Raw genomic sequence first — 15,424 nt, forward strand, 5'->3', positions numbered from 1 at the left:
CACACGGGCATCGTTATCAGTAGCCCGGTTCTGATAGCGGCCACAGTGTGTTTGTGTGTTGGCTTCGCTCTGTTTCGCTCTGGCAGACTCCATCACGGGTTGGCCCCAGATCTCACCGCGGGCTGCTCATCTCCGGCGATGAGCCGAGATTCGCCATTCTCCTGGCGAGAGGATCCTTTTTGCGCACGCTCTCCCCGGAGTGTCGGTGCGGTGCGAGATGGAAGTGACAGTCGCAGGCAGGCCAATGCATCCTATAGAACTGCAGCCCCGGATCCGGGAGCATCCTCTTGTAAATCCCGCCTTCTGCGGCGAGAGATAGACGACGGCACCACAGTTCTCGCGCCCGCTTCGTGTCAGACTCGGCCGATGCGCCTCTGTGGCGGAGTGTCCTTGCGCGGAGTGTCCTTGCGCGGCATCGTCCTGCTATCTGGCGGCATCGCGTGCATCATACGATTGTGGGTTGTCTCACGCTATCTCTGTGTGAGTGCCGAAGCGCCGTACTGGCTGGCCGTGTCACGAACACTGTGTGTAGCGCGATCGGAGAGGAGGAGCCAAAGCGAACCGTGTCCTTCTCCGCGCTTCCTTCCCTGCGCTTCCCATCAGGGGGTTGCGCCGTCATCGCTTCATCCGGATGACATCGTCGGATGAATGTATGTTGGACGGATGAGTTGTTAGATAGTGAGTTGGGAAATTGTTGCTAGACAATGTGGCGCTATTTTCGGGTTAATCAACAGCAAGCTAATGGTTGACCACCAATAAAAAATATAATGTTTTCTACCGTCACTTAACGGTGTAAAAATAAGTTGCTTTCTTAACAAACAAATGAAACAATTGAAATTTATCGAAATGGTTAAATATTGCTATTATATTTGACTCAAATTTATCAGCTAGACTCAGCGAAAGCTCCAAAACGAATGAAAAGGATCCACAAGGCGAACACGGAGCGACCGGCACGTTCTCCAACTTCCACGGCACTGACCAGCCAGTATCCTTTTGACCTCTCGGCACCGAACTGGTCATGAAAGCAACGGCTTAATATCTTGTTTTTTGTTGCCTGCAAAAATATTGTGATTCGATATTGATTTTGGCATCCTTATCGGGTTCATTTCTGCTGATCATCCGGAGCAGAACGTTCATGATATACGTGTGTTTGTGAACAGCTTGAAAGAATGAATTTGCCCCTAGGAATGAATTCGACCGTAGGAATGAATTTGTCCGTGAGAATGAATTTATCCGTAACGTATGCGTATGTATTGGTTTTGCGCGTTTTTGGACGTTGTTGAATGTTGGGAAGAACTTTGTTAGTCTATTCTTAGCATCTCCCCCAGACAGACAAACCCGGCCATCGCTCGTCGCTCTCTCTTCCGGTGTGCGTGGTCTTTGATTCGGTCGGTCGTGCTCGGGCCCGATCCTTGGCTCGGTTCGTCCTTGCTGGTTCAGTACGTCGCTAGCGACGGAGTAGTGTTTCGCCTTGAATCGCCGAGGTTTGTGAAGATCGACTGTCGAATGTTGTTGAAAATTAATGGAAGTTTCTATTCAGTGACAACTTGCGTGATTTTTGCGCTGCGAAAATCAAAGCTCGTGCTGAGATACAAAAAAATGTTCAATTAACGTACGGAACCGGTGATGTAAGCAACCGACAATAGTTAGGGGTTAACGTGATTCACCAACTTCCTTATCGTACACTATTTAGTCGATCAATTCTGGTGGAGTGAATTACAGTGCAGCTCCCCGCGTGTGTGTGTGTGTGTGTTTGTGGCGAAACTCGATTACTTGTGATTGCCGGCAGATCGTATCCTTTGGCTGTGGGTGGCTGTGATTTGGTGGAAAACCTAGGGGCCAGCATTTGAGGTGAAAAGTGGAAAACCACATTTTCCATGCTATGGTTGATGTGCAACTAATGATGCCAGGTATGGGAGTGCGTCCTATAGTTATCGCTGCATTCGGGGGGCCGTGGACGGATTTTAGCAACCAAACCTAACGGGAGGACGATGCTTTAAATGTTTGGTGACTTCTTCGAGGATATTCGTGGCGCTGTTGGCTTATTATGTGAACTGCTCGGTCCTGCTCTTCAGTGTGATTAGATTAAAATTTATTATGATTAAACATTTCCTTTTCACAAACGATAGGACCCACTGCGCACTGCTCCTCATTCAATTTGGCCCAACGCCGCTCGGTACCCACCGAATCTGATCGCCCTATCGTCTGTTTAATCGCTCCACAATGGCTTGACCGTTATCCGATTTGCATAAATTTCCTCGTCCCCGGGCCGGGCGTGCGAAAGGGCGTTTGCAGTGGGCACCGTTTGAGCACCCCGCTCGTAGGCAGGCTTTCGAGTGATATAGTGGTAATTAAGGTTTTCCGATGGTGGACGGACCCGCGTTTCACCATCTTTTGGCCGACGCAATTTTTATGATTGACTAATAGAGAATTTTCGCGCGGTGGTCTTTTCGCCATGTCTTTGCCCTCCGAGGTCCCGTGTTTCTGTTCCGAATCGGGCGCCGGAATATAACTTCTTTTGATTTTATGTGCCTAATACGAGCGTGCTTGTTCGGTATGAAACCGCTAATGGTAATAATCGGGCGGTGGAAGGAAGCCCCTTCGCTTTATCGGGGGACCTCCTTTGTACCGCCACGGACCGCGATGATCGCGCCACGGGTGTGGACGATTAATTGTTCGGGGACGACCGTTCGCGGTGTGCGTGTGTGGTTTATTTCGGTTGTAAACGAGTTACACAAAACAGGTAAAACTAAGTGCGATATTAAAAATAACATTCACCACCACTGGTGACCGATACTTTCCATTCCATTGCCACCGCGCCACCGCGCTGGTTCCGTGACAGATTCAATATTTTTATGCTCGACCGTTCATGCCTCATGTTTACCGTTGTTGCTTCAGGGCAGGTCCTACCCAAAAAGGAGCTTCGGGCGAACATCAAAATCGGAACCTGATTAGGCGCCAGTATCGTGTGTATGAATATGAAATTTATTACCGCAATGCTATCGTTTTTATTTGCAACATAGCCCCCAACGGGAGGCAACGGACTGTTGCTTTGCATTGCCCTCCCACTAAGGAGGGCAGCTTGGATCGTACGGTTCGTCCTACCACAGATTGGTGTGTACTGCACGTGCCCCAAGGGTACTGTTTCGCAATGGCCAGCGGGCAATGATTGGGGCAATACGATGGAGGGCTCCGATAAGCTATAAGGATCGGGTCGCTCGAATGCCTATTTTTGCTCAACACCTTTATCAGCAGATTAGACGCTCGGTGGCTCATTACACTTGTCGCGAGTGTGCAGGGATCCTGAGACCAGTGGGGCTTAATGAGAAAATGGCAAACGGTGCTGTGCTCGTTCCAATCGATGATTGGTGCGGCTCATTTGCAAATCTTTTAAGACCCCCTAGCGGGCGGGGGGCACTGAATAATGGATTACACAATAATCGCTTACAGCGTTCGAAAGCGCCACGTGTTTTATGAGTGGCTCCATTTTTGTGGCTTTTTACGATTCCGGTGTGATTTAACACTTCAAGAGAGGTTTACTGCGGTCCTTCGAAAAATTTGCAAGGCCCATCGGTGGGTCATCAAACCCACGTGGCGAAGGTGGCGAAGCAAAATGCAAACATCGATCGTGTGGCTGACCGAGCATCCTCTTCAAACCCTAGATTGTGGAACTAATGCGAAATAGGTTTATTGCACTCATTTTGCGGTGCAGTAGAACGAGAATTTTTTATTGCTCTTGCTGGCGCATCCTGTATTATCTGGCACTAAGTACACAAACAATGGACGAGGCTGCAAAAGGCTGCTCTGCTGTGTTGTTGTTTTATTTGCGTTCCGCCGAACCCGAGCCCCGGCGTCAGAGCAAGTCCGAGCTCCGAAGATCCTGAATAAACATACGCCGGAATGCGAGAACGCATAAAGGCCGCTCTGGCGCGCTGCAATGTGCGGGAAAACAGGAAAACCGGTATCCTGCGCTGTGGTTATCATTCACCGTCGCTGAACCGCATCATTTCCGGTTGGCAGAGAGACAAGCGAAACAAAACAACAGAGATAGGCAGGATACTCCTCGCGTCGCGTCTTTGTTTTGTTGTTGTTTGGCAGTGCACGAATGGTACCTTTTTTTGTGGCTGCTTCTCTGGCTGGACGAGAGGACGATCGCCGGTGGATCCTTCGGGGCGACCGTGCAAGAAGGCGTCTTCGAAAGCCTACGAGTCCAAGGACAGGTGAAGGAAGATAGAGTTTCTCGTCGCATGATCACGGACTTGACACGATTCCGGACTTGAGTGCGGAGTTTTTGCTGCGTTCCTCCAACAGACATATTGAACAGCGCACCACACAACGCGTGATGCGTTACAATCGAAAGGAAGCCTTCTGTTTCCGCTTTTCCACGCGTGAAGAACAAAATAGAAGATAAAAAAACAGCCAGATAAACTAAACTAAACGTCGTCAGAGAGATAAAAAGAAATAAAACCTCCGGCGTGGTCTCCGACCACAGCAGCGCCGAGAGAGTGCGGTTTGCTTTCGATTGTGGGACGGCACGGATGAGGCAGGGTCGTCGGCAACAAAGTGGGTTTGGGTGGACCCGTAGGGGTGGGTTGCGGGTGCACAGCACACCCGCGCTGTGGTGATGATGTCCATGAGATCATGAGCTATTTGTGCACTTGAGAGATTTAATCGGACCCCGAAGAAGGAACGGGAAAAAGAGACAGAGCCGAATAGAGAGATTCATATGCCTTGAGCACTTCCGATTCCGTTGTCCGATGTGGCCCTCTTTTTTACATTTCGTTCGCTGAAACCAGATATGCTGCAGCACGGTGGCGTTGTGAAGAAATGGAACTGAGCTGCCATCCGAGCGTTTGTCTGTCTTGTGTAGACCAAGACGATTCGTCCAGACCGAGGTTGATCCAAAATTGGGATCCACAGAGTCTGGTGACAGATTTCTAGCCGCTATATGTAGACGATGCACGATTAGAACCGCTCTCAACCGCGGTGCTTCATTATGATAACACTGCGTTGCTACACTGTAGTCCCGGTTTCGCGCCTTTAGACACACCATGGTCATAAGCCGAAGTTGGAATCTTCGCGTGGCGCGTCGATCGAAGAAGCAGTATCAACTTCCAGCGGAAGAGGTCTTATCTTGGAGCTATTTTGTCGTTGTTTATTTTTGCTCCTCGTGGACCGCGTTCTAAGCATCGGCCGTGCGCCTCTCAATAACTTATGCCCACAACATTGTCTCGTCACGCCGCTGGACGGGCACTTGTCTTATGCGCGCCCGAGACACCCGAGAATCTTCGGCCACGGCTCTCTTTTGGGCGCATCGTGACCGCGGCGCAAATGGTTTGTTTACTGGATTTCGGGGCAAAAAAGTGAAACAAAAGCAGCCCTGGAAGCCTGGATGCCTTTTGAGGCGCGCGAGTGTTAGATGGCCAAAATGTATTGTTTTTGTTTCGGGTTTTTGGTGACACGGCACGATTCGGAGTGTGAGAGGCAGCTCGATCCAGGGACACTTTGTTGCGCGCGTTTCGTACAACCGTGGCAAGTGCCGTTGTGGTTCATTCATGCCGTTGTTGTGTGCTTTTTTGCTACAGAGTTGCGCTGGGAACTGTCCAACCTAATAATTAAATTTCGGGGCAGACTTTGTGTCTGTGTTGTCGATTTGTTCGTTCGGTGAAATTATCTTTAACGCGAGAATTGTCCGGCAGGAATCAAAAGGAAAAAAGTTTCGCTTGCGAGTCTCGAAGTAAGAGTTGCCGTTTGTCGAAAATTCAATCAATCGCCCAACGTAGATCGAAGTGTCATGGTCCGCGATCGCGGGACCCTCGCTGTTGATTAGGTCCTTTTCCAGTGGCAAACCTTTGTAATTGGGTCCTTTATGGGGTTGCTGCACTCGCCAGGCATGGCGGTGGCGCCCGTGTCAGTGACGAGGGCTAAACAAACATTTTCGGGCAGATTTCGGGAAGACATCGACATCGCACAGTGAGAAGTGGCAAACCTTCTCGGCAAATCCGGTTCACACCCTCGGGGGCCTTGGGTTGGGTCTAAATGTTTACCTCTGTTTTGTCCACCGCTTCTGTGTGCCGAGCGTTTTTTATCACTGCTCCGGCACCAGAAGGATCTTCGGGAAGGAACCGCGCGAAGAGACTGTGAGACATCTTGATCGAACCGTTAGGTTGAAGGGTTGATTGCTTGTTCCGTGTTCCGGGTTTGCATCGGTTGCTCGGTGTGTGCCGAGTCCGATTGTCTCCGATTTCCCGAACCCAAGGACCAGATTTTCCAAGTTGGCTTGGCAAATCAAATGCCGTTCCTTGATGCGATTTGGCAAGATCCGTTTTCGGGGCGCGCCCCGTTCAGCGGATCGGTGGCCGTCGGGTTCGGATTTCACGCCGGATTAACGGTGGCTTCCGCAGAAAGTTGGTTCCACCGTTTCTACCGGCACCCTTACACCCGGGCACCGTGTCGAGGATCATCGTTCCGGGGTTTTAAGTTTCGCCCGGGGTCCCTCGGGTGGGGTTTAAGAAACCGATATTTAAATGTTTGTTGTTTGCATGCCGCTACGTGCTTGGTCCGACTGTCGTCGGTAAATTAGAATAAAATTAGTTTACCTTCGAGTGTTTGTGTTTAAATCGGGTTAATGCGCACGAAGGGAGAGAGCGAGTCGCGTGGCTCGTGCCGTCGTAAAATGTAGCTTGACTTTTCCCGGCCCTTTATCCCTTTTTTCGCCGTGGTGTGGTGGAAAGCTGGCAAGTGTTAACGGTTTTACGGCCAAAGTGCCTCAAATCTGTCGCCGCCGCAGATCTGGGTGTGAGGTCATGTTTTCTATTCCGGCTTTTCGGTGACACTTTGCAGCCGAAAGATGGCTAAAGTGGCTTTGGGACAACCGCACTTGTTGATGGCAGTGCCGCGCGGCCAAAGCGGGTGATCTGGCATGAAAAATAGGTCAATCTCTTGGCTTTATTTCCTAACATCTGCGAGCAATCGGAACCGTCGATACGGACCTAACGCCTCACCGAGATGAGTCAGTAGAGTGAAGTGCTAAATGTAGTGACAATCTCGTCCATAGAATTGACGCAGACCAATTACGCGCACCCCAAGAACGGGGGTTTTTTGTGGGGGGCCATATGCGGGCCTTGATGTCGGCGCTCGGGCGCAACTCGAAACCAGACCCGAGGACGTGAACCCGCCCGAGAGGCGATCGAACGGCTTCAAGTACGCGTGATGCGCACCCGCGTCGTTATGGCTTTACGTCTCGGTGCGGGCCGGGATAGACTCCAGGCCGATGTGGCGGGGTCGTAAAATGATTTTCAAGTATGTGACATGTTGGGACATCGGCATTAACGTGTTTACACAACCGCGCGCTCTCAGTGGCAGAGCAGAGCAACGATTATCAGTTCTTTTCTGCTCCGTATTGAAGGTCCCCGCCTTCAACTGGGCCTCCGACGCTAATTGACACCGGAGTCTGGGGACATTAAATGAATTTCTTCCAAGCGGGCGGGGCGATAGTAAAATTTTGAGAACGTCTTACGGCTTGGAACTACGGATAGTCTCCGGCCTTGATTCTGATCCCCTTCTGCCTGCCAGGAGAACGTGGATCGAAAGGCAAGTGATCTTCACACACGAAGAACTGGGGGGAATTCATGTTCGGGGCAGAAAGAGCATAAAGTATTAAACATTATTGCGCTGTCTAATAACGCTAAGCGTATTGGGGTTGAAAGCGCCTTCTAACGAATCCACTGGATGAAGTCATCACACATCAAATCCGTTCATCTTCGCTTTGGGGTTAGAAATCTCAGTAATGAGTCAAGTGGCACGATTGTGTCGAGTGGAATGGTTTCGTCCCGAAAGTCCATCGTCTTGAGGCGTTTGTTGCTGCAATCCCTTATTCAGCCGGCTACGGTTCTGTGCTACCCGTTCCAGGCATCAGTGGCGACGACTCAGTGGCCGCATCCCGTGGACTTCCAGCGAAACTCGAAGTGCCTCCCGGACTGCAGGTGATACCGATGAGCAAGCATCACGAGCACGGTCCGCCAGAGCTTAGCCTCCCGTCGGCGCTCCACCACCACCACCTGCTGCCCACGGAGGATGATGTCCGCGAACGACTAAAGGTGCGGCAGTATTCGGTGGCAACACCTTCCAATTCCTGGCCGCATTTTCCTAAACCTCTCTCTTTCTATTTTGTAGCTACAGAGCGCGGAACAGTTCCTGCTGCAGATGGCTCGACTCCAGCGCCCACCGCCGGACCTGGACGTGCAGACGGGGTCCGTGGTGGCGCTCAAAACCATCCCGAAAGGGACCCAGTACGGTCCGTTCGTTGGGAAGCTGGTTCGGGACCCGATCGATCGGCGGTACGCCTGGGAGGTAAGTTGCGGGCTGAAACACGATCAAACGAAATCACGCGTGTGTGCCACATGACCCGCTGTTCCGGGTCGTTAGACGTTCTGGAGTGCCGACTGGAAGATAGATTTCCAATTTCTAGTCAACGACTGCAGTGACTGGAACCGTTAACGCATCATTAAGATAGTATCCTCTCCAATACGTTGCACGTTTCCTCTGTAGCTAAGTGAGTTCCTTAAGATGTCTGACATGTGCCGATTGCTTCACAATTTTTGTCGGGTGTCTCCGCTGCGAACGCGACAATTACTTTCCAAAAGCGGCAAATCTGTTTAACGGCCATAACTCCTTTGTGCTGCGGCTGCGTTTTGCTGAGTTTGCGGATTACAAGCCTCAGCGGAGACGGGTGTTTGCGGTACACTAATGATCGTGTTATGTTGCCCGTTCTTTCTGTTTCTATTTGCTCGCTTATCGGCGAGGGCTGCCCCCGCTCGCTCGCTCCTGCGCACGGGCGCCTCCCGTGGTGCCGTAATAACTTTGATCTCCCATTTTTCTGTCGCTGCGGAAACTTATATTGAATTCAGCGGCAACCATCCGGAACCGGGTCCGGAACATGGAGGCGTGTTTGCGGAAAATTGACACCGCACCGTGGCCACCGCGTTGTTCGGGATGGGAATTTTCACGGCAATCAACAATCAACGATGATTGTTGCTTTTTATCTCCTAATAGAGTCACTAACAGCAACGTCCTTATTCGTTTGCGCTTTTCTACCCGACCTGGCAAATTCGGTCACCGAAATCGGTGTGAAACGCGCACACCACGAACGCGAAGGATTATGATTTTTGCGTTGCCCTTTTTTCTGTCCCTACTCCGGATTATGTTGCGGCCGGTGGCGGTTGTTGATTGCCAAAAACGGGTGCCAAATAAAACAGTGGGCTACAGTGTTTACCGTTCGACCATTTGGCTGTCGCCGATGCGGCCGGCAACGAATCTGTTCTCATTTCGAAAGATAATGTTGTAATGGGCTCGTACCACAGCGCAGCACGTTGCTCATTTGGGTTGGGTATCGTTTATGGTCGTGGTTTTCCCAAATTTGGAACTTCCGCGTGTTTACCGCTCGTATTACGAATGGGCACCCAAACGGAGCAAATACGATCGTCCTTGTATTGGTTAGTAAAAAGGAGTCTGATAGGTTTGTTTGTGCAACAGATTTTCACGTTTTACTTGGAATGAATAAATTGCCCTCGATAGTGCGCACAACTGTTGCCATTTTCTAACTATAGTACTTTTCGAGGGCAGCTAAATGCAATTCGATTCGCGGTGACGCAACCAACTGCTTGAAGATGCTTCCGGAAAATGAAAGGTGCGCCTTAATTGCTCCCTTGTTAATTGTCACAATAACCGTGTTCCAGTGATCAACTTTCTTCGGTGATCGAAAGTGTGAAGAACGAATCGATCTCGGCTTCGGACAGATTATTTCGATGGTTGCGGAAATATGCTGCCTCATGCAACGGCATCGCTGAACCCATCGAAAGTTGCATCATTAATAACCACCTTGTCAAATTGCGCACTTTTTGCGCAAACCGAGCCATGAAAGGACGTCATGCACGGTGGTGATCCCAATTTGCAGCCAACGGCAATCAGCTGAAGATAGCAAATTAAAGCACCGTTTGGAGGGGTACCTTTGACGCATCCATCCATGAATGTCAACCTCAGGTAGCGCTTGGGTCCTGCCGTCAAGGTGTCTTTGCGGTACCCTGAATGTGTCGTTGAAGGTTGGTAATTTTTGCACGCTGCTCCTGGTGCTCATCTTGCCGGCTGCGCAGCTTCCGTCCGTCCGTTAATTATGGACCTCCGGAAGTAGTTCCGTGGCACGGCACGGGCCGAACATCGAGCGACGGAAATTGGATTTTGGGTTGACAATCAAAGTGACTCACGGAACGATAAGAGCCATTGCGCCGTTCCGGAGCAATAGCGCATGTTCGTTCGAGTGCTCCGATGGGCTTTTGTCCATTGTTGGAGGTGATTTTTGTGGAAGCTTCTTCCTTCCTTTCAGCACCGCCGCAGTATTACCGTATCGGGGCAGCGTAACCGGAGCGGCGACTTTCCACACCCAGGTGATGATGATACGGTGATTGATGGTCCGAATGGACATCGAGCTTCTGCCGGAGATTGCTATCGATCTTCATCTAATTCCGCTTAAGCCCTCGAGGGATTCCCGACCCGCTGAGGGCCGCGATTCCGGGGGACCGGGACCACGATTGTCCGGAGTATCTCGACGGTATGATGGACTGACCGCGTACTATTGATGGTTTGCCTGTTCTTTTTTTCTTTTTTCGTGTGACAGTTCCGATAAACGATTGTGTCACAACAAACAATCGAAATACCATGGCGCACGGTCGCCCGACCACGATTGCCATACCGTTGCTCATTTCGGTTATCGAATGCATACGGCCCTCGATTTACTCGGATGGATAAGATTGTCAACGCGTCTTCAAATGGGTTTTTATTGATGGCGTCAGCGGTGGCCGGGGTTCGGTTGATTATGATGTTGCTGTTTTGGCGTGTGCGCGACAATCCATTCCGGAGATCATCGTCATCGTCCGGGCAGGAAGATTGATTTCCTGGCGACAGCAAGGTTCGGTGGGTTGATGGAGTAGGCACGGTGGGCTTTCCGTTTTCTTCTTCACGGGGATCCACCTGATGGCGCGATGGCCACCGATTGCATGCCGACTGTCTGCTGCTCGCACCTGCTTGACGCACATGATTCAGTCCGCCAAACAGTTTCGTCCGCCGACGCACCCTTTCACGTGGCGAGGTTCGATTATCAAATCAATTATTGAACGTTGGCCACCCCCCGGGACGGCACGGGAGTGGCAATGTGCACATTCCGGCGTCATCATCCACCACCGACAGCGGCGACTGCGGTGAATCGTTTTCCGGTGTAATCGTGCGTAAAAAGTTTCGGATAAATCAACCGAAGCCCGCAAGATGCCGGCCGTCATGCAGATCCTGGCATGAGCCGGCACACGCGATTACAACTGTTATTATTATTATTGCTTAATCATTTATTTGTCGGCCAGAGAGAGCGAGAGAGTGATAGAGGCTGCCCGGAACATCGTCGGCCGTGTGTGCTGTTTCTGATTGCTCGCGTATGAGATTTATGATTTATGTTTCCCGGTCTGATCCGCTTCAGTGGGTTCCTTTCTGGGATGGTTCGGAAGTGCCAGAAAAAATCCGGATGGTCTGAGCGAAAGCTAGAGATGATCTAATCACCCATGGCGTGATATGTTGCAGATAACGATGCAGAATTGAAGGTCTTATGGGAAATATTAAAGAACAATTGTTTAATGTGGTCCCGGTTTTATGATCCTGGACCCCCTATAGGGGAGAAAAAACACTCAGTTCTTTGGAGCGTTTCGAGAAAAAGCACCTCTAAAGAAGATGTTGTAAAAGCACTGCGATGACATAAAACACTGTTTTATGCCCTGCGCACCATGTTTACAACTTGCCGGCACTCAGATTTATTGATCAGCACCGTCTGGTTAGAATTACGGCACCGTGTGCGATTTTCCTTTTTTTTCTGTGACACACATCGGTCCAATTTTTACGATGGTCAACTTTGCAGTCGTTGGTTGGGTGGATGATATGGCACAAACTTGCACTTGCCAGGAAGTCATTTCTGGGTAGCCAGAAACAAGCAAAAAAAAGGACCTGGAGTGATAAGCTGGTGGACAGCAGCGCTCTATGTAACGAGGGGGGATAATCACGGCAGACACAAGAAGTAAATGGGCAGCAATTAACCTCAGAGAGGGTGGTGGTCGGCTAAATTTTCCACCGAACAGGAAGCGGACCGGTGAGCTTGGGTCACTCACATACACCCATAAAAAGCAATAAACGATAAATCATAAAGCAATATCCAGCCGCGTCAGTCGCACGCACTTGACCTCCCCGACAGCAGCGCGACGGCGTAACAAGTCGCCGAGGATAATCGGCCCCGGGGAATGATAGTGAAGAGGGCGAGAACTCGGCCCAGGCGTTGCGTCTTTGGCTCCTGCGGGGAACAGCTTGCCAACCGGGCAATCGGCCAAGAATATTAGAATGACAGTGAGGGACGAAAATATGTTGCACGACGAACCAGAGAACGTCGAACCCACCGAACCGGCAAAGGGATGAAGCCATCATATCTCTCTAGCGGGCCCAAACTAGGGTAAGACACCGGGACCGAAACACGCAAGCCCTGTTCGGCCCTGCCCTGTCTTGGACTCCTTTCGCATCGCAAGCGGTCGACGGTGAAAGTTGTGTAATAATGTAATAAATTTCTTTCGCCAACCCGCAGGTCCCCTAAAGCGGGCGAACTTTCGTCAGGTTGAGGTTTTTCCCGGTCGGTGGGGTGTAGGGCAGACCAGCAAAAACTCCGCCGGTCCTAAACGGACATTTCGACGTCCGGTCGGTGGCGCCCGCCCGGAAGGATAGAAAATCAAGACACACCAGGCCCCTGGTCGCTATCACCGCAACATGACACAAACACATTTATTAAGATACTTGGCCGGTCGGCTAGGGTTTTTGGGCCCTTTCCTTTTTAGGGGGTTTCATGGGCGGCGGCTTGACGGTGTCCATTTGGTGAAAAAAGAAAAGTATCTTTCGGCCCCATTACGGGGCCCAGCGGTAACGTAACGGTCAGTGCTGCCGGTGGTCTGTGCGACCGACCGGCAAGAAGGAACCACGGGCACAGCACAGTGTCCTTCGTTGTCTTCGGTAGCCAAATGGCGTTTGGTGGTTTTTGGCGGAAAGAAGGATACGACGTGTCAGCAACATTTGCGTTTTTGGCGCTCGAGTCTAGTGGTCCTGGGTTGTGGGTCCTGGCCGTTTGTCTTGTTCCTCGTTGGCGGGCAGTCCGGATGTATCACTTAGTCACCGCAGGGTGGAGCAGCAGCAAATAAGAGGACACCTTGTGGTCTTGTTTGGGGTCATGTTTGCTTCTTTTTGAACTACTCACAACCTATTCGAATTGTTTGAAAAGTGTTTTGAAGCAAATAGTTTAAAATCAACCTAAAAATTATTGTTCACTACCGAGCGAATCGTTGAGAAGAGTCCTTTTTTATGGCAACGCGAATGGCGGAGAGTTTTTTTGCTGCGGCCAACTGCGAAAATGAGCATAAATTACACACACACAGAGCTTAACTACCCGGTGCCCCTCGGGCTGTGCATCCATCGGCATTCACCTGGAAAATAGTTCCGCGGACGGACGTATTTTGCGGTTGCCGCGGCGTGCCTGGCGTGGTTGATTTTCCGCGCCCAGCATAATTCATCATCAAACCACAAACGCACACACTTTTGCGGCCGCACGCAACGCTGCTTTGACAAATTATTTAAGACGGAAAGACGCAAAAAACGCTGCGCCTTGCTGGTCGGTGGCCGTTTCGTTTTAGGGTTAAATGAACAATGTAATTTTTTCCGCGCCTTTTTGCGCGCCGTTTAAACGCGCCGGTGAACGCGAAATAAAAAGTCACCGTGGAGTGGAAAATTAAAATTAAAAAGTTGCAATAAAATTATGATTAAAATTTTATGCTTAAAATGCTGGGTGCATCCAACCGCACTCGGTGACGGGACGGCCCGCGCCATTACCCTGCGCCCACCAGGTCACCGCGATGGCGCGAGATGTTTTTTTTTTGCTGGCCACACCAACCAACCAGTTGGGAGGTCTCTATTGTGAATTGATTTTGGTTTCGTTTTTCGCTATGCACTTTGTGGGGAAATTTATGTGGAAGCCCTTTTTGGGGGGACCCTACGGATCCGCGGGCCGGGGTACTTGGTACCCAACGGTAGAAGGTTGGCAATAATGATGAAGCGCCCGGGGGCTGGCTTGATCTGTGGGCCGGAGCAACGCAGCCAGCGCAACATCAAAGGCTGGCAAAGTTCTAGCTGTTTGTCCCTTCGCTGCACCTGGGGATGGCTGCGTGATGGACAATCGGTGATTGCGGGCCGCAGTTGGCTCGTTGTAATGTGAAATATTAATTATGTTTGGACCGCACTTTCCCCGGCACAGCCGAACGACATAACTCACCGGGGTCCGGGGTTTTGAGGGTTTGTAGATATTGCGGGACCTTCACCAACGACGGACGGAACACATGAGTGTCGGTGTAGTTTTGTCACAGTGCTAAAATTTTAATGAGTTCCGAGTCCGCCGCTGCCACCCTCCGGCAGTGGACGGCTTTCTGGCTTTCTGGCCCCCTCGCCGCCTGACAACCTGACTTTCGGTCCACCAGCACCGGGATGGCTGTTGACAGGGATGAAAAATAATTTACGCCTCAATAAATCGACAATGGCAACGGCAACGGCCACAGCCACAGCAGCGGCAGCAGCATGACGCGCCTTGATATGCTGGGTTGGCTTTTATGTGTTAATTGCTTCAAAATGTGACGCCATTTATTATCATCCCGGCGCCAGGAGGTGGACTATTTCGAAAATGGTCTCGCGTTCCGCTTTAATTTAAATGCATCCGACGCCGTTGGGTTGGCACAACATTGTACGGCTTGAGTTTAACGGTCGAGAAAATATACATTTGCTGCTGAACCACAGCACGTTAAACAAGTAGAAGCAAGTGGGTCCCAAGAATGCGTAAGACAGAAGCTCACGAAGGTCCTAATAAATCACTAACGTTAACGGTTACACGCAGAAGCTGACACGTCGCGACGATAACAGTTTGATTGACAGATGAGCCGTTATGTTTGGCCACCCGAACGGGCTTCCGTTTGCGGCCGTTTGGCCGCTCGGTAACGCGATACTTTCGGTGCCTTCGCTGATTGGTACGGGTCAGCGGGTTGTGGCGCCTCGATCGGGGTGTGTGGTTTGAGTAAGAAAAGCGGCACACAAGTGGTTTGAAATTAATCCCTTTATTCAATCAATTGATTTGTTTGGTTGATTTCTTACGAATTTTACTCTTCCTAATTAAATAATGCTGCGAGAAACGTTGAGTTCCGAAGTGTCCGGCGTTTCTTAAAGGCGGGTTTTGAATACGGCTGGTCATTCGGGTAAATTGTAGCACTGACCCGCTGGGGCTAACATTCTTCTTTGAACAAACTGTTTGATTTACGGA

General features: G+C 50.7%; 1 protein-coding gene across 1 annotated transcript in view; it reads left to right on the plus strand.

Annotated features, from left to right (window-relative positions):
* The window catches only part of LOC128271184 (transcription factor hamlet-like), an 88,439-nt gene that overhangs the window by 41,184 nt on the left and 31,831 nt on the right, over nt 1-15,424 (plus strand). The window contains exons 2-3 of the mRNA XM_053008627.1: nt 7,912-8,099; nt 8,182-8,352. Coding sequence (XP_052864587.1) covers nt 7,912-8,099; nt 8,182-8,352 — 359 coding nt within the window. The remainder of the gene's footprint in view (nt 1-7,911; nt 8,100-8,181; nt 8,353-15,424) is intronic.

This window comes from Anopheles cruzii, chromosome 3, assembly GCF_943734635.1.
Source record: "Anopheles cruzii chromosome 3, idAnoCruzAS_RS32_06, whole genome shotgun sequence".
Classification (NCBI taxonomy): Eukaryota; Metazoa; Arthropoda; class Insecta; order Diptera; family Culicidae; genus Anopheles; species Anopheles cruzii.